General features: G+C 50.7%; 5 protein-coding genes across 5 annotated transcripts; 2 read left to right on the plus strand and 3 right to left on the minus strand.

The window, feature by feature from the left end:
* Nucleotides 1–191: 191 nt before the first annotated feature.
* On the plus strand, nucleotides 192–2,879 carry BDV14DRAFT_112771 (CCCH zinc finger and RRM domain protein). The gene is made up of 5 exons (XM_073765715.1): nucleotides 192–336; nucleotides 407–525; nucleotides 597–1,217; nucleotides 1,282–2,294; nucleotides 2,371–2,879. Exons 1-5 carry the CDS (start codon nucleotides 272–274, stop codon nucleotides 2,719–2,721), a joined length of 2,169 nt encoding a protein of 722 aa, XP_073624897.1. The 5' UTR covers nucleotides 192–271; the 3' UTR covers nucleotides 2,722–2,879.
* A 107-nt stretch (nucleotides 2,880–2,986) lies between these two features.
* BDV14DRAFT_191898 (putative lactoylglutathione lyase (Glo1)) lies at nucleotides 2,987–3,715 on the minus strand (the record flags this gene model as incomplete). Its single annotated transcript, XM_073771559.1, has 2 exons — nucleotides 2,987–3,028; nucleotides 3,089–3,715. 2 exons carry the CDS (start codon nucleotides 3,713–3,715, stop codon nucleotides 2,987–2,989), a joined length of 669 nt encoding a protein of 222 aa, XP_073624898.1.
* Nucleotides 3,716–4,110: 395 nt separating this feature from the next.
* BDV14DRAFT_112776 (uncharacterized protein) lies at nucleotides 4,111–5,892 on the minus strand. Its single transcript, XM_073765716.1, has 2 exons — nucleotides 5,238–5,892; nucleotides 4,111–5,187 (listed from the first exon to the last, which is right to left on the minus strand). Exons 1-2 carry the CDS (start codon nucleotides 5,706–5,708, stop codon nucleotides 4,231–4,233), a joined length of 1,428 nt encoding a protein of 475 aa, XP_073624899.1. The 5' UTR covers nucleotides 5,709–5,892; the 3' UTR covers nucleotides 4,111–4,230.
* A 1,205-nt stretch (nucleotides 5,893–7,097) lies between these two features.
* On the plus strand, nucleotides 7,098–9,746 carry BDV14DRAFT_179277 (uncharacterized protein). The gene is made up of 5 exons (XM_073769732.1): nucleotides 7,098–7,497; nucleotides 7,554–8,272; nucleotides 8,344–8,702; nucleotides 8,763–9,199; nucleotides 9,251–9,746. The coding sequence occupies exons 1-5, from the start codon at nucleotides 7,200–7,202 to the stop codon at nucleotides 9,361–9,363; spliced, it is 1,926 nt and encodes a 641-aa protein (XP_073624900.1). The 5' UTR covers nucleotides 7,098–7,199; the 3' UTR covers nucleotides 9,364–9,746.
* Nucleotides 9,747–11,500: 1,754 nt separating this feature from the next.
* Nucleotides 11,501–16,063, minus strand: BDV14DRAFT_179288 (GTPase BMS1). Its single transcript, XM_073769733.1, has 3 exons — nucleotides 15,891–16,063; nucleotides 15,722–15,792; nucleotides 11,501–15,650 (listed from the first exon to the last, which is right to left on the minus strand). The coding sequence occupies exons 1-3, from the start codon at nucleotides 15,946–15,948 to the stop codon at nucleotides 12,246–12,248; spliced, it is 3,534 nt and encodes a 1,177-aa protein (XP_073624901.1). The 5' UTR covers nucleotides 15,949–16,063; the 3' UTR covers nucleotides 11,501–12,245.
* Nucleotides 16,064–16,253: the final 190 nt, after the last annotated feature.

A 16,253-nucleotide genomic window follows, 5' to 3' on the forward strand; every position in this document is an offset into this window, starting at 1 on the left:
CTCAGAGCTCCTCGGGTCCGCAAGCTCGCTTTTTTTGCTGCTTTGCCCTTGCGTCATTCTCATCGCACGTCCTCGTCAGGCTTCTTTCTCTCACGCCTGCAATGACTTGATACTGCGCCAAATATATTTCACCTAAAGCCTCGCCACTTCAGCGTTGCACCCTTAGAGCGTCGATTCTAATCCTGCTCGACCTCACGTTGTTACATCACCGCGGCGAAAACAACAGACTCTTCCACTCTGTCGCGTCTACTTTTCGACCACCGGCGACAAGATGCAGCTCACAGAAGATCAGGCCGTGGAGGTCAAGAACTGGGTTGTAAAAAAGCTCGAAGACATGTAAGGCGATTCGGTCTAGCGCGCAGCCAACGAGTGAAGGGTGATTCTTGATCGCTGACACCAAAACCAGCTCGGACGCAGACTCCGACGTGCTTGCCGACTATGTCCTTGCTCTTATTAGATCCGATGCACCGGACGAGGAGATTCGCAAGGCCTCCGTCGAGAATTTGGAGGACTTTTTGAGAGAGCGTGAGTCTTGCCTGTTGAGGACCTTCGGAACCAGTTAGACATCCGTAGCTGACCTTTCGTCCGATGGCTAGACACTTCCGAGTTCGTCGAGGAACTCTTCGCTACGTTCGCGGCAAAGCAGCCGCCTTCGGCACCGGCGCAGCCACAAGCTACCCAGGGAGCTCCGTTCGCTCAGCAGCCCGCGCAAGCGATCCCACCGACGGGTCCTATGAACGGTCCGTATGGCGCACAACCACATGGTGATAACTCGAATGTCAGTCGCAAACGCACCTACGATGATGGGTTCAGCGAGGAGCAAGGACAAGAAGGCGCCCCCCACCACCGACAAATCAAGAACCCGCGTCGCGGACGCGGTGGAAGAGGCGACTGGATGGGCCGAGGTGGTCACCAGGGCTCTGGCCATGGTCAGTTTTCTAACCCTTCGGCCCCTGGGTTCCCGGTCATGCCTCCTGGATTCCCCGGCTTTGATCAGAATGATCCTATGGCAGCTATGATGGCGATGCAGAGCATGGGGTTCCCGCAGATGCCGGGGATGCCTCCTATGCCCATGCCCCCCGGTGGTCAGCAGCCGGATCAGATGGCTAAGAGCTCAGAGAAGTGCCCTTTTTACGAGACACAGGGCATCTGCTACCTGGGCGCTGCTTGCCCGTACTCCCATGATACGGTGCCTGGTGCATCGAAGGATGATGATGGTACGTATACTATAGTTACACTGTGCCCTTGGAAGGTATGCGTATGCTGACATTAATTCGATAGAATATGATCCGAAATCATCAAACATCGTTAGCGATTTCAGGCGCGGGCCAGATGGTCCGATGCGCGGCAATGATAGAGGCCGTGGTCGAGGTCGTGGTCGTGGCGGTGATAGAGGCGGCTTCAATAACCGCGGTCGTCGATCAGACTTCTCATCCGCTGGGCCTAACGACGACCCGAACGCGAAAACCATCGTTGTGGAGCAGATCCCTGATGACAAGCTGGATGACTTCACAGTCCGGGACTTCTTCTCTCAGTATGGCGAAATCGCGGATATCTCACTCCAGCCGCACAAAAAGCTCGCCCTCATCACTTATAATGACCACGCCACAGCCAAGGCAGCATGGTCTAGCCCCAAGGTGATTTTCGACAACAGATTCGTCAAAGTCTACTGGCACAAACCCCGAGGCGAGAGGAACAACGATGCACGAAACGGCTCCCGCGAAGAGGCCCTAGCTTTCGACCCCGAAGAATTCCAGCGCCAACAAGAAGAAGCCCAAAAGGTCTACGAAGAAAAAGCCAAACAGCGCCAAGAAACAGAAAAGGCCAAACAAAACCTAGAAAAGCAGCGCGAGGAACTCCTCAAGAAGCAAGAGGAAGAGAAGCAGCGCCTCCTGCAACGAATCGGCGGCGCTACGGGTACCTCATCAGGCAGCGCAACCCCCGATGGCACTGGCGCAACGCAATCCCCCTCTGACGAAAACGCCAGCGAACAAACCAAGCAACTGCGAGCCCAACTCGCAGCCCTCGAAGCCGAAGCTAAGAGTCTAGGCCTTGATCCAAACGCAAACTCGACATCCTTCCGCGGCCGCGGGAGAGGCCGAGGCGGCTTCGCTCCACGTGGCCGCGGCTACGACCCGTCCTATCGCGGCTCGTATCGCGGGCGCGGCGGATTCAATCCCCGCGGTGGCGGCCGCGGTGGTGTCCTGCGCCTGGATAACCGTCCTAAGCGCGTTGCTGTGACGGGTATCAAGCCGAACTCTGAGCAAGACGAGGCGTTCAGGCAGTTCCTCATTGTACGTTAAACTCCCTTCTCTTCCCATTTGACATATCCAATATCCATTCCAAAAACCTAATGCTAACAATCCACAGGGCGTCGGCGAATACGAATCAATAACCCCAACCCCCGCCCCCAACGCCAACGAAGAAGACTCCCTCGTCGTAGCCTTCAAAGAGCGCTACGTCGCCGAGAAATTCATGTTCGGACCGCGCAATATCCCCTCCGTCGGCGAGGTGTCGCTCTCGTGGGTCCCGAACCCGCCCATCTCATTACCTGCTTCTGGACCTACACCGTCGCAACCGGCTGTTTCGACGCCTGGTGTTGGTGCTGTCGATGAGGACGTTAGTATGAGTGTTGATAGTGGTGCCGTCGATCAGAATGGTGGTCTTGGTGGGCGTGCGGAGGTTGATTATGATGTTGCGGAGGTTGATGATAGTTGGTGATTGTGATTGTATATATGCACAGTACATCGATCGAGTGATCTATCAGCGTGCTTGTTTAGCTAGCTATGTCTGAGCTGTGTCAGAGATGACTTGTTTGTCTACGAATATATGTTATTTGGTTCGGACTCTAGAGGCATCATTTTTTCCCCTTTGTTGCGGCTAAGTAAAGTGCTTGGTTCTCTAGAGAAGTTTGCACACTGTTTCTATATGCTATGCTATCATGCTATTCTAATGTGCGTCAAGAGATTAGATGGCCAATGCTCTACTAGTTCATAGCCTGGGGGACGAGTTCTACCGTGTATCCATCCTGATATCGTTAGCGAACAGTCGGAAGCTCCGAGATAGTACTAGGAGTTAGGTTTCTCACCGGATCCGCCACAAAAGCAATTTGATCGAAGACAGTCTTATAGTTAGGATGAATCTCACCAACACCAATGCCGCGCCCCTTTTCCCACTCGCTCAGCGGTATACTTTTACGATCTGTAATGCCCAACTCCTTGATCACCGGCACGCCCTCCTTCCTCAGACGCTCCAGCGTAGAGGGTACATCAGGCACAGTAAACCCCAAATGCCCAAACCCAAGGTTAGGCGGTGCATTGCCCGTAGAAACCTCAAGGCCGCCTTCAGCCTCAGGTTTCTCAGACCCGTGAACATGGTACAGCTCCAGCAAACCTAGGGTTTGCGTGAGTGTGCGTGGGTCCGCGACCTTCGCGGACCAGGCGGGGATGTTGGAGCGGTCTTCGGGGGTGTCTGGGTAGCCGAGGTAGTAAATCGTCCAGGGGCCGCAGTTCATGGTGAATACTGTGCGCATGCCCATGAGGTCGATGTAGAAGCGGAGGGAGCGCTTGGGGTCGCGGATGCGCAGCATGAAGTGGTTTAGCTTGAAGCCGGTCGTGGGGCTATTTTCCGGGAGCGCGGGGTCGGTGTTGTGCCCGCCGGGGAGGAAGGCGCCGAGCTCGAAGGGGGACGGAGAGGTGCTTTGGGAGTTGCTCATTTTGGATCCAATGAGTTTACTGCGTGGTGTTTCACAGAGTTTGAGGTGTAAACCGGCCGTAAATGATGTACTTTGTGGGTCGGGGACGAAATATAATGCAGAGGTTGGAGTGCAATTGTCCCTAGGACGTATGGGAGGGCTCAAACTCTGAGGTGCCTTTTTTGACAATGACTGGACTCTCAAGAAGCTGGGGACGCCAGGGGTATTTCTACCATGGGGTAGGTGTGGGTAGTCTTCTACACCGATAGCGCCAAAAGCGAGATTCATTGTGTACATAGCCCACCTGGCGGCTAGCTCCGAGGGGTATCCCCGGGCACCAGAAATGATTACGTATCCGGGCAACCACCAATCCGCCGCCTCTTTGCTGTCTCGATATCCTCGAGAAGGTGGTTCAGGTAGTCACCATGTGGTCGCTTTGTATTACGGCCACCGTGGGCCAATCTTGTTGGAGGGGTCTATCCATCTCAAAGGCGTTCATTATACAACATACTTCGGCCTGCCATGAAGTATGTCTTCTAGCGCGCGGTCCCTGTAGAGTCATGCTCAAACCGGGCCGACCGGCTCGAAGTAAACTTGGCATCATCCTCACTATCACTGTTCATTTGGTCGAGCATATGGTCAATCTCATCCCTGGCTAGGATAGCTCGGCCCTCGTGAGGTCCTGGTTGACTGTGTTTTGGGTGGCTGCCGTCAATGTTTTCGTGCCATTGAGAACTTTGTGGAAAGCTACCGTCAATATTCCTCACATCCTGGTTGCGTTGAGAGTTTTGTGAGTTTGAATGATAGCCCGATGTTCCTGGACTGGACATGAAGAGCAACGTCTCGATGGCATCTTGCTCCATTGATGAGTTCTGGGGGTTATCACAAAGCCCGTTGAACTGGGACAGGCTGTTGAGAGTCGAATGCCGAAGAGGTGGTGTTTCTGGCACTCGTTCCACATCTGAGTCTGCTTGAATTTCGTGTTGTGAGCGATGACGCCCGTGACGAGGAAACGGCTCGTAGCGCGTGGAGATGCCAGCTAGATTAGGATTTGGTCGACGCCGCTGTCCGCTCGAACGGCTTGGGCCAATGTCCACTGGTGGCGCTAACTTTATTGGAGCTGCTTGCTCTGATGATGAACGCCGAAAGTGCTTTTGCAGGTCTGGATGCGGTTGTGGGTATAGACCACTAGTTGAGCTTGCGAGAGAAGGTTGCGAGCGAGGGTCAAAAGGATGAGGATTTGATGTTGGGGGAGCACCTGGCGCGGACACTGTAGTTCCATTTGGTGAGCCAATTTCGGCGAAATGTTGGTCGTCGAGGTCACCGATTGAAAGCGGTAGCCCTGCTCGAGACAATGTTTCCACACTCAAAGTTGGCGTCGAGCTATTTTTCTGCAGAAAGCCCATTGCGGATTGTTGTTGCGTCTGTGAATGCCGCTTCTTCTCAATTTTGGCAGCAGCATATGATAGGCGCGTTCGTAGTTGAACAGAAAGCTGGAGATTAGTCAATAAGTATCCATAGTATAAGGATGCGAGAGACCTACGGCAGCAAGTCTGGAACCTCGTGGTCCAGAGCCTATGCTTTGCGAGCGGCGCCGCCCAAAACCATCCAGGTCTGATAGGGGGTGAGCACGCGGTGTGTTTGTGGAAGGTCCCATGTAATCGCGCGATTCCAGTCGCAAGCTATCGCTTGGTTCCGTTACACCCAACTCACCTAGCGCCAGCGGATCAATTCCATATACCCTTCGCAGCTTGTCCTGCGATAATTGGTCTTCCTTGAAAGGCGCCGCTGAAGCCTTCAACGGCCATTCCTGTGAGTCGGCAGGACTTCTATTTAGGTCAGGATGTGTGTTCCGAGCCGCATCTAGTGATAAAGGTCGGACACTCGGAGAGTGTCTAGGGGAGTAATGCTCCAACTTGGCTAGTGCCTTGAATTTTGCCGTCGCTTCGCACGAGCCAGAATGTTTTGTGCTTTTCACATCATGGCGCGTATCAACTTGGAGCGACCCATCCATGGTATTCGACGAGATGGTGACGACCCCGTTCTCAAACTTGACGAGCAAAAATGATTCGCTGATTCGCGATATCAATAACCATCTGTGAGCGGTCCTGCCCACTGGAAAATGGTAGAAATTGCCAATTCTTCAAGACCACGAGGCGTATGTATAGAAAGTGGTCCGTTCGTCATACCCCGGATCGACGGCGTTGTCGCGGGAACGTGCGAAGGGTACCGGGGAACCAAGCCACCAGCAATTGATTCGTTCAGCGCCTTGTTCAGTATACTTCGGGGCGATCTGCTGCAAGGAGCATGCCCCTAAATTCTGCAAGCGTGGGCCCTTACAGCGACGTCCAGGAATAACTTGAAGGCTCGAAGCTGGAAGCTTCACCGTATGTACGTCTCCACAAGCTGTCGCGGGCTCATGGGTCGGGTACGGGTCTGGGTGTGGGTGGTGTGGGTTGTGAGAGCTGGAGGGCGGAGGGGAAGGCGCTCAGGACATGATGGCTTCGAAAGGTAGCGCACAAAATAGAGAAGGACTCGCCCAGATAGCTCTATTGGCCCGGGATAGCTGTTGGAGAGGAAGTTAGTCTGGTACTTGGCCACCCTCAACACTCCGACACGTGCCAGAGACGCGTCGTCTGTCGGAACATAGGTTCTTCCCCTGTCCTTGGGTACCCGGTCTGCACAGTCTTAGTCAGCATCATAAGTATTTAGCCTAGCTCGGAGGGGAGTACACAGGTCATGTGCACCTTGAAAAATCTCGGGCGCACGCTACGTACTTCTTGGCACTCGCAAGGGCTTCTGATCTTATAAATACAATACAGCATACCTTGAAATTCAATTTTAACTTTCATCCCTAATCATTTTGGTTCCCAATCTTATTAGTCCCAATCACGACTCGAAGTTCCAAGTACCAGTTGGTAAGTGATTTCTAATTACTTTATAACCAGTTGCTAACTGGTTATCAACCAGTTCTTCATCCACCTTATCTCACAGCCTGCGCCGTGTCTCCTCGCAAACTATATTAACATTTAAACAGGAACAACAAGCATTAGAACTACGTGAAAGAGAACTTTAGTTAAAAGAAAAAGAGGAGAATATACAAGAAAAACAACTTTAAAATAAGAAGAAAGAGCTGAAGCTAATAGAACGACGGGCAAGGCTTTAAGAGATAAATAATTAAATCTATAGGCACTTCCTTAGCGATCCCCAAGCAGTTCTAAACTGGTTAGCATCTACAGTCTGTAATTAAACGCATTGTAAAGCACTGAAAATCCTAAGTGCTCTGTAATTTTTACGCGTAGCGGTATCGCGCATATGCACCGCTAGGCCTATCACATGACCAGTTTCGGGGCGGGCGGCAGTTCGGACGACTCTGACATACGAGACCCGGTCACATGCAACCACTTGAGGTAGTTAGTGGCTGTGAGTTCTGGGTTCTTCGTCCTCGTTCCCCTGTGCTGTTTAATGTCTACTCGGTTCGATCATCAATGTGAGACTAAAAAACATGACCCATGGCTATTCCAGTGCTATCGCGCTTGCGACTGTTCTAGTCATTCCAGCTGAAATACCGACTTTCCGCATCATGGCAGGCAAATGTGCATGGAGTTGCGGCCTAGTCTTTTGCTCCTGTACGGGGTTTGACGCTCCATTCCAAGAACTCGTTGCAGAAAAGCTCCCGAGTACTGAATGCCCTTATTGTCATCATCCCCTTTCCAATCATGGAGAGGTAAAATCTCCTTTGGCCACTAGCCACGATGTTGGATCAGAAAGCGTCCAGGAATTAACAAACCAAAAAGAGAAAGGTAAGAATTCACTTGATTACTTTATGGCATAACTAAAAAGATATAATAATAAACAGGCCACGAGTTTCGTTTCGTCAGTCATCGCACAGACACAGTAAGAATACTTGCTGAGCTCGTTGACCGCGAGAACGTTGTTCATGTGCGGGGAACTCCAGCGAGCGGCAAAACAACGCTTGCTCGCCTCCTTCAGCAGTATTATAACAATCAGAATAGGACCATCTATTTTATCAGCAATTGGAAGAAGCTCGAGGATTACCCTACTGAAGGCGAGGACGAACCATGGGAGAAGTTGTCCCAGATTATCCACAGCCGCTACAAATTTACTGGCCGTACCCGAAATCTACCTTCAGGAACTATCATCATAATTGACGAAGCCCAAAAAACTTACTCGGACACGGAGTTCTGGAATCTAGTAATCAAGGAACGGATCTACGGCAAAGGCGACGACATCAAATTCTGTCTTTTTTGCTCATATGGAAGCCCGTCGACTGGTGTTGATGGGCAAACTGACATGTTTACTCCAGCCATTTTCAAACCAAGTCAGCGCGTCACACTTACCCCGCAATCATCATCACCGCCAGTTGAACCTTTTTCACCTCCATCAATTGGACTTTTTTTCACCACGGATGAGTTCAAAGACGCTGTGAAGCAAATTTGCGCGGATACAAAGTTCGAGGTGGGTTTCATGCTTGACAATGACGCCGAAGACTATTTGTTTTCCTTGACAAACGGGCACCCCGGCGGTGTTGAGTCGTTATTAAATTATTTCTACCATGTCAGTTTCTCTCCTTCTTCCAGCTTAATTATGCCCTTATAGACAGGCTTGATAAATTGACTTTGCATTAGCATTACCGGGACAGAATCAAGCATGGCAAACTATCGCCAATCACAAAAGTTAATCTTGTTGACAGCTTGCAAGATGACGGAAAAGTTTGGAGGTACCTAGAGACTACACCAGTTTATCGCTCATTTCCAACAGGTCCTCTGCTGAGTGTTCAAGTTGCAAAGGTTCTTCGTCATGTCCTAGAGCAAGGGAGCATCCCTGTGGGCAAGCAGGAGGATACCACTGTGGCCATTGATGGTGACACGGATCTGGAAGAGGCCAAGGACAGGTGTTATAAAAAAGGATGGTTACACAAAACCTTGGTGCTTGAAGACAAGGTGGGCAAGGAGGAATATGTACTTCCGTCTCGCCTGCACGAGAAGCAAGTCTCCCTAAGGATTCACTCTAAATATTCCGCATGCATCATGCTAATTGATCACAGGTGGGTTGAATGGATTCTCGGCAAGCAGAATATATGCTTGAATTCAAAATACAATAGTTTGCAACAATTGTGCGTGGACATCCTGAAAGAGTTTTCCACTACCACTCTGCGCCATACTGCTGCTGGGAAAATCCTTACCAGCGCGGCCCAATATAAACCTCTTGAAGCCGCATATCAAGACGAGTATTACCGCTGTTTCAACGTAATCGCCGGCAGAGGGGTTCCGATTTGTTCGGAATGGTCAAGGACCAGAGACGGTCGAGTTGATTTTTGGATTCCAGAAAAGAAATGGGCGGTTGAACTACTAAGAGAAGAGGACCGGGTCCATGAGCACATATCACGTTTCCAAAAGGGGGGACGCTACCACTCTTGGATAACCGATGGTATGATCAGTGACTGGATCATAATCAACTGTGCAACCTCTCTGCCTACTCGCTGTACGTTTATATAACCTTATTCTGCGTTTTTACTTGTTAACAAGATAATAGGCTACTCCGAACCAAATCTTATGCATGCAGTATTCAGAAGGAACTGGGAAGATTTACAAATTTTCGATAACAAGAAGTCACCAATCATTGACAGATTTCCTCTAAGAAAATGAAATTGTACTCCCGCCGGGTCTGGACAGGCTTCCCACGCAGCTCTTGGATCCTTGAGTCTGCGCAAACATGCGAGGCCGTATCCTTCTCCTGATCGGGTGATCGACTAGGTGCTGGCTGGCTCGGGATCGCGCACTGTCGTTGGATGATTCTTCTGGTTCTGGGTGGGAAAACCAAAGAGCTGGATTGGACTGTAAATCAAACGCTTTAAGAGCACCAAAACGCTTCCTTCGATGAAATATTTGTTCTTAGATGCACTAGTGTTCGTAGGAATAGATTGCATTCCCGGAGAATTATATTGCCCTGGTTGCTCACAGCCGATACCATCCAACAGGTACTTTTGTTTGTGACAATAACGCCCACTTATTGAAGTGGCTTGTGTACGAGACGGTTTGCCATTCGCGAAGTATCAACTAGTCCCATAGTTGGTTCTAACAGAATCTTGTGAATAATTTCGCTGCGTCGCAGGAGCATCACACCTCTCACAAATAGTAATTCTAGCACATTGAAAATATGCATATAGTATTGCGCTCTTGCTATGTGCGTTCATGCTTTTGTTAGATCAGGCAGTGTATAGTTTAAATAAGATTGATGTTAGAACGCCAGGATCAACGGTGGCCAATCAATCAGGCGCTGCGCCAGCGTGACACGGCAACGCTAGGGAAATAGATGTTCCGTACCGAACATGCCCGACATGCCCAGACGGCATGTTGAGGTTGACGGGGGACATGACGGCCAACAAGCTGGTCAAACCCCGCGAGCTTGACGGGCATGATGGAGAGGTATTTCACCCAAGGGTAAGCAGGGATTTTGCCCGAGGTTGAAATACCCAGGGAAGGTATAAAAGGACGCTCACTACCCACCTGTATTTACTTTCTCTCTCTCGTGCCTTATCTTCAGTCTACAGTAACATAGTCAGATCGCCAGTACGAACCAAGTTACTATTGCATCTTCTACTTTGATCTTCTTCTTCTTGATATCAGAATACCTAAGGTCCGCTTCGACACTTAGCAGGACGACCCTGACCTTATCTGACAATTGATCTGTATTCTGAGAGTGGTTTCACTTGTGTCATAAAATGTCTCTGATAAAAAACTGCCCAGTGCTCAGACAGCAAAAAAAGTGTCGAGGCTGAATAGAGAAAGCTCTAGCAACCAGAGAGGGGCTTCATAAGTGCACCTTAGCTCTCTTTCCTAGTGTGTGACGCCCTTAATAGATATTCCATGATTCCTCTGCTCCACCCGTTGTGATTGGTTCGCTCGCCCATGGTGTGTGCCTGTGCTGCCCCCCTACGCGGCCCACAGCATTACTATACTGTTTTGTACTTCTTCTTTGGACCATCTCTTCCCAGTTGACCAGTTCAAGAGTGCCAGGATTGGGCATTGATGGCAAGTCTTAGACTTTCTGAGACTTGTACTACTATACCAGCTATCTGTCCGGCCTGATCATTATGGCACAGATATTTTATGGCCGAATGTGTGGCACACTCGGCGGATAAGCGGCAGGCAGCTCACCAGAAGAATTCCTCGACAATATACGCGACTGGTTCCTCCTACACAGGGTGCGCGCCCCCTTTGACCGGAAACCATGATTGGCCAAGAGGATAGATTCTCAAGCCTCAAACCTCTCCCAATATACAGATCAGACAGCAACCATGGGATTGACCAGCCTCGCGAATTGCAGAGAGTCTAGACTCTGCAGCTTTTCCACCTCGAGCATTGGACAAATTTTGATATCCTCGCTTTGTTAAAAACTGTAAACCTGCCAAGAACAACTAGTACCTTCAGCGCACTTACAGTTTCAATAAGTTTATAGGGGACAATTGCGCCACAAATTTCTGTAAAAACAAACTTTCATTGTTTGACCAGAAGCTTGATGGTGAAATGTCTCAGTTGAGCATCAATACCAGAAGCAGGGTTCTCGGAAACGAGTTTATTCTGGTTCATTATTCCCGGATCAGAACATCTTGGAACCATGAATTATGAATAGCCATCCTAGATTCCAGAAAAGTTTATCGTACTCCAGCACACTAAACCGTGTCGTCGTATAGCTAGGACGCAAACTGAAAGGCAAACGGCCATTTTGGTTTGAAGCCTTTGTTAGAGATCTGCCTGGGATTCTACGTTAACAACAGGTTTAGGCTTGTAGTATGAACACCTGAAGGGTCAGATAGACAAGAGCCGAGGACTAGGGTGGCAGGCCCAGATACTCATGGCCCGAGTTGTAAGATTAAGTGCATTAGTCTTGTGATGTAACGCCACCCACGCCGGACCCTATGCTTCTGACGGGAGTAGTTCAAAGATGCTGTTCATACGACCGGCACGGTTGGAGGGCCACCAACTGGCGTCTCTGTCCAGTGCAAGCCTTGGGTGGTCATCTCTTCATATTGTTGTAACAGTAAGTATTCGTACTAGATACGATCGGATCCGTCGCACGAGTGAGGAGTATCGATGCCCTCAATCAGGATTCCAACTCTTTGTTTCCCGCGGTCTCAAATTGAATCACATCAGCCTCCGTGTGCGACACTACCCAGAGAGCCTCCAAAAGCCCTTTATGTATCAGCCTTAACCATTGTGGTCGGCACCTCAGAAAAGCGCGTAGGAACAACGTCCGGAGGGCTATGTTTGATTTATTGAGCTGGGAAAAGTTGGTTGGGAGAACTCATCATTGTCGCGCCGCTTGGGCTGTGTCGGCCATGAGGGCAGGAGGTCGGAACAGCGAAGCCGGTTCATATTTACTAGAATGAGCTTGACAGACAATGATAACAATACGGCGTATTAGACGACTATACCAAAACCAGAAAAACTAACCGGAAATGGGATTTCACAGGTCCTTGCTTTACAGCGGATATATATGCAATGTTCTAAAGAAAAAGGCAAGTTGATTACCTGCGCTTCTTTCCTCCGCCCCCTTCTCCATCATCATTCTTCCGCTTCTTGCCCTCTCTCCGCCAGTACTCATCACGCTCTCGCTTCTCCCTCTCGGCCTTCTTCTCCAGACCCTCAGCAACCTTGGCACGGTAGACCTTTCTCCGCTCTTCCTGCTTGACAGCACGCTTGGCTTGCTTCTCGTTTCGCAAGGTGTTGAGCTTCTGCATCAGGTCTCTGGCCTTCTTCTCCTCGCCACCAAGGACCACAGCACGCTTCTGTAAGTACGTCTTGTCCTTGCGGGCACGCATCTTGGTGATCTGGGACTTGAAGGGAAGATCAGCGGCGAGCTGTCGGGGAACGCGGAGAGGGTTGAAGTGACGTTCGGGGCGCTCGATCTTGTGGTAAGCGGAGTCCTTGTTCAGGGGCGTGGGAATGCCTTGATCCCGTCGGACTTCGCCCGTGAGACGCATACCTTGCCACCCGCCGTTGCCTGATTCACTGTCTACTATGTCCAACAAGTTGGTGACTGGGTTATAGAAGCGGTGAGGCTTGATGGGATACCAGGCGCGCAAGAAGATAATGTCACTCATGAGAATCTTGTCTTCGAAAGTTGCACGGAAGCAGCCTTCAGGTTTGCTGAGGGCTCTCTTGATTTGACCTCTAATTCCGGAGACGGTTCGAATGGCTGCTCCCTCGAATTTGGCAATTTCCAGAGACGAGTTGAACATATCCTTGATGAAAGCAGTGTTCTTGAAGATCTTGTAGGCCACACCAGTCAGTTTGAGCTTCTTCACGATCTCAGTGTGCTCGTCGACGCTCAGCACTGTTCCGGTGGCCGCTATCCGGAAGCCCGGGTTCTTGTTTGAAAGAGACTGGACACAGCAGAAACCGGTGTTCGGAGCAACAAGGGGCCCATAAAAGGTACCGAAGCAGTGCATGTGCTCCGGTGAGTACTTCAGCATGCGGTTACGTGTTCGACTGTCTGATGTACTGTAGATGGGCAGACTCTGAAAGCGGCGCCAACCGAGGGAGAAAATAAGGGGATCGTTGGTCTTGAGAACCTTCTTGTGCCAGCGGTGCCTCTTGATTCGCATCTGAACATATCCAAAGCGGTCCTCGGTAGGTGCCAGTCCACCAACAATGACAGGGAATCGAGGGTCAAACTTGGAGGCGAATTCACAGGGAACCTTCTCAAGCACAATACGAGCATAGGTTCCAGCACGGAAGCCTTCTGCTCGAGCCCTTGAATTGGGGTCCAAGGACTCGAATTCGGCACGGTTGATGTCGGTTTGCTTCTGCATCTTCGCCTTCTGGGCGTCGTACCACTCATCCTCCCCGAACTCTTCTTCCGGCTCGGCGCCATCTTGTCGTGAGTTATCTTTCGAATTTGCGAATCCTTCACGATCTTCTTCTTCGAATCTGAGCCTCAAGTCTTCTTTCTTCTTAGCGTTGCGAGCGCGCTCGGATTCCAAGTCTTCAGGCTCATCATTCGCTTCCTCGTCTTCCTCGTTCTCATCGCCCTCGTCGCCTTCAAATCCATTGAATGTTTCTCCGGTCTCCAGATCTTCGAACGCACCATCTCCCTCGTCATCCTCATCGAATGCATCCTCAAGATCCTCGTCATCTTCGTCGCCATCGCCGGACAATTTGGCGGTGACAAAACGTTGTCGTAGAGACTCGATAAGCTCTTCATCCCGCCACTTCCGCTCCAGTTCCTCGTAGTCATACTCAGGAACATGGCGGTATTCTGCCTGTTCTTCCTCTTCAACATTCGTCTTCTTGAAGAAAGTGTCCTCGTCCTCATCGCCTTCTTGTTCCTCTTCTTCATTCTCTTCACCGCGCCACCTTCGAATGACATCAGCTGGGTTGATTGAGTCATCATACATGGTGCGCGAGAGATCCGTGATGCGGAACTTCGGACGCTTGGAGTAGAGCGACTTGGCGTTGGCAAGCATGTTGTCTTTCCAGCGAAGTGTACCATCGTCATCATCGTCCTCGTCCTCGTCCTCATCCTCATCGCCACTCTCGAGTTCCTGGTCTTCTACGGAGGATATGGAGCCGAGATCGGAGTCACTATCAGCAAATTCGATGTCTCCATCCTGCCGGGAAGATGATCCATTCTGTCGCTCTCGAAGGGTCTGGGCGAAGTCTGCGGGTGCAGAGACGTCCAGCTCTGCTTCATCATCACTTCCAATTTCATCATCCTCCTCTTCATCTTCATCTTCCTCAGCACTTTCGAAGCCTTCATCCTCGTCGGGCACGGCCTGGTCATCTTCATCTCCGGCAAACCGAGCATGTCTCCTCTGCTTCCGTCCAGTGCCGCCTTCCTCGTCGTCCGTCTTTGTGATAGCCTCTCCGCCACTAAACAAGCGAAGACCACTGTCCGCTTCACCAAGAAGCTTCCGCTCGCCTTGCAGGCCAATGACCAGCTGCTCTCCCAAGCCACGATCTGGGTCACGCTCCTCATCATCTTCATTGTTGAAATTAGAGGTCTTGACATCGATATAAACAGCATCCTTGTCGACCAGGACACCACCGACATCAGACATCGGTGCAAATAGCAACTTCTGCTTCTCGCCCAACCTGCGCTTGGTCGATTTCCCAGTAGTCTTCTGTATTTGCTGATCCATAAACGGAGTGGGACAAGGGTCGGGTAGACCTTCAATTCCAGAAACAGTCAAATCGCCAACTCCAGGTACGTGAACGCGGGCCCCTTGAGCAGGGAAGTTGGTCCCTCTCAAATAACCGTATAGCGCGATGGTGCGGTCACACTTTGGATCCTCTTCAATATTTGTCGGTGGCGTGATGTCCAAAAATCGGTCTGCGAGGGCATAAGGGTGCGAGTTACGCCAAACGAGAGGGCGAGGGTTCTTCATGACGGAAAGGAAACGAGAAAGATTGTGCACCTCACGATCTGGGTAGCGACCATTGATAACTCCGGAAAGATAGAACAACTTCGCACCGTTGTACAGCTCGCTCCAGAAACGGTGCTTCAAGCGCTTCTTAGCGGCTTTTAGTGTGCTATGCTTCTTGAAGAGATCCAGATGCGTAAGGATACCGAAGACATTTCCGGGCATACCATGCGTAGAAAGAACGTTCAAGAATTCCATGGTCTCCATCTCGAATCCATAATTGCCGTCAATCATCAGGAGGACGATGTCCGCGATCTTGGCGACATCGATCATGCTCGCAAGCGAGTCGGAGGGGCATTCTATGATCGTGAGACGTCGCTTCTTGGACGTCACTATCGTCAAGGGTCCATTAGGGGAGCTGAGCGTCTGCTTGGTGTATCGGCGGATCAAAGACTTGATAAGCGTTGTCTTTCCGACACCAGAAGGTCCGACGACAGCGACGACAAGCGGCGGGGCTTCTTCTGGTAGACGGTCTACCAAAGGGACGTGCAGTCTCTTTTCTTTGACCTATTCAGGGTATTAACGTTAGCTCTAGTGGTCTGGCGTATAAGACTCCGCAGGTTCGAGGGTCGCCGTACATCGTGGGATCTTGCGCCTGCTCTGTTTCCCTTGCCGGGATTTGAAAATGCGAAAGCCTTGGGATTAGGGCCTATATCATAGATCAATCGTTAGCAAGAGACCAGAGGCTTGAGTCGACAGGAAATAGTCGAATCTTGCGACAGCTCGAAGTTTGGGTGATATACTGACCATCGTATTTCTTCCTCTCTTTCGTGGCTCGATGAGCCCTGTTCGCCTGCTGCTCCATGATTGTAAAAAGAGGTCGCAAACCTCAGCAAGCTTCTCTCTTCCTAACACGAAAGAAGAAGCCTCAAAACAAGTCTGGCGATGAGCTGCGCTGTCGGCCGTCAAGCAAGCTCGACATAAAATCGCATTTCCTTTTTTCCTCGGGGCGGAAGTTTCTATCGCCGAGTAATTTTCTTTCGATTGCCTCAGGCACAAGGTTCTTATCGATAAGAGATATCTGCCGCTAGACCTATCTCAGAGACCAAGGGCTCCACCCTAACCGGCCCGGTCGAATGTTCTCCAAGTGGAGGGACGGACTGGACTGCC

The sequence above is a fragment of the Aspergillus stella-maris genome (genome assembly GCF_047715825.1).
Source record: "Aspergillus stella-maris strain CBS 113639 unplaced genomic scaffold BDV14scaffold_57, whole genome shotgun sequence".
NCBI lineage: Eukaryota > Fungi > Ascomycota > Eurotiomycetes > Eurotiales > Aspergillaceae > Aspergillus > Aspergillus stella-maris.

What these genes read in the sequence shown, in the direction of transcription:
- BDV14DRAFT_112771 (XM_073765715.1), top strand. Translation starts at nt 272, where the DNA reads ATGCAGCTCACAGAAGATCAGGCCGTGGAGGTCAAGAACTGGGTTGTA. An exon ending in GGAGGACTTTTTGAGAGAGC is followed by an intron (nt 526 to 596) that starts GTGAGTCTTGCC and finishes TCCGATGGCTAG; the next exon opens with ACACTTCCGAGTTCGTCGAG. An exon ending in CGTTCAGGCAGTTCCTCATT is followed by an intron (nt 2,295 to 2,370) that starts GTACGTTAAACT and finishes AACAATCCACAG; the next exon opens with GGCGTCGGCGAATACGAATC.
- BDV14DRAFT_112776 (XM_073765716.1), bottom strand. Translation starts at nt 5,708, where the DNA reads ATGGATGGGTCGCTCCAAGTTGATACGCGCCATGATGTGAAAAGCACA. An exon ending in GAGGTTCCAGACTTGCTGCC is followed by an intron (nt 5,188 to 5,237) that starts GTAGGTCTCTCG and finishes ACTAATCTCCAG; the next exon opens with CTTTCTGTTCAACTACGAAC.
- BDV14DRAFT_179277 (XM_073769732.1), top strand. Translation starts at nt 7,200, where the DNA reads ATGACCCATGGCTATTCCAGTGCTATCGCGCTTGCGACTGTTCTAGTC. An exon ending in AACAAACCAAAAAGAGAAAG is followed by an intron (nt 7,498 to 7,553) that starts GTAAGAATTCAC and finishes AATAATAAACAG; the next exon opens with GCCACGAGTTTCGTTTCGTC. An exon ending in TATTAAATTATTTCTACCAT is followed by an intron (nt 8,273 to 8,343) that starts GTCAGTTTCTCT and finishes ACTTTGCATTAG; the next exon opens with CATTACCGGGACAGAATCAA.
- BDV14DRAFT_179288 (XM_073769733.1), bottom strand. Translation starts at nt 15,948, where the DNA reads ATGGAGCAGCAGGCGAACAGGGCTCATCGAGCCACGAAAGAGAGGAAG. An exon ending in AGAGAGGAAGAAATACGATG is followed by an intron (nt 15,793 to 15,890) that starts GTCAGTATATCA and finishes TCTATGATATAG; the next exon opens with GCCCTAATCCCAAGGCTTTC. An exon ending in CAGGCGCAAGATCCCACGAT is followed by an intron (nt 15,651 to 15,721) that starts GTACGGCGACCC and finishes TACCCTGAATAG; the next exon opens with GTCAAAGAAAAGAGACTGCA.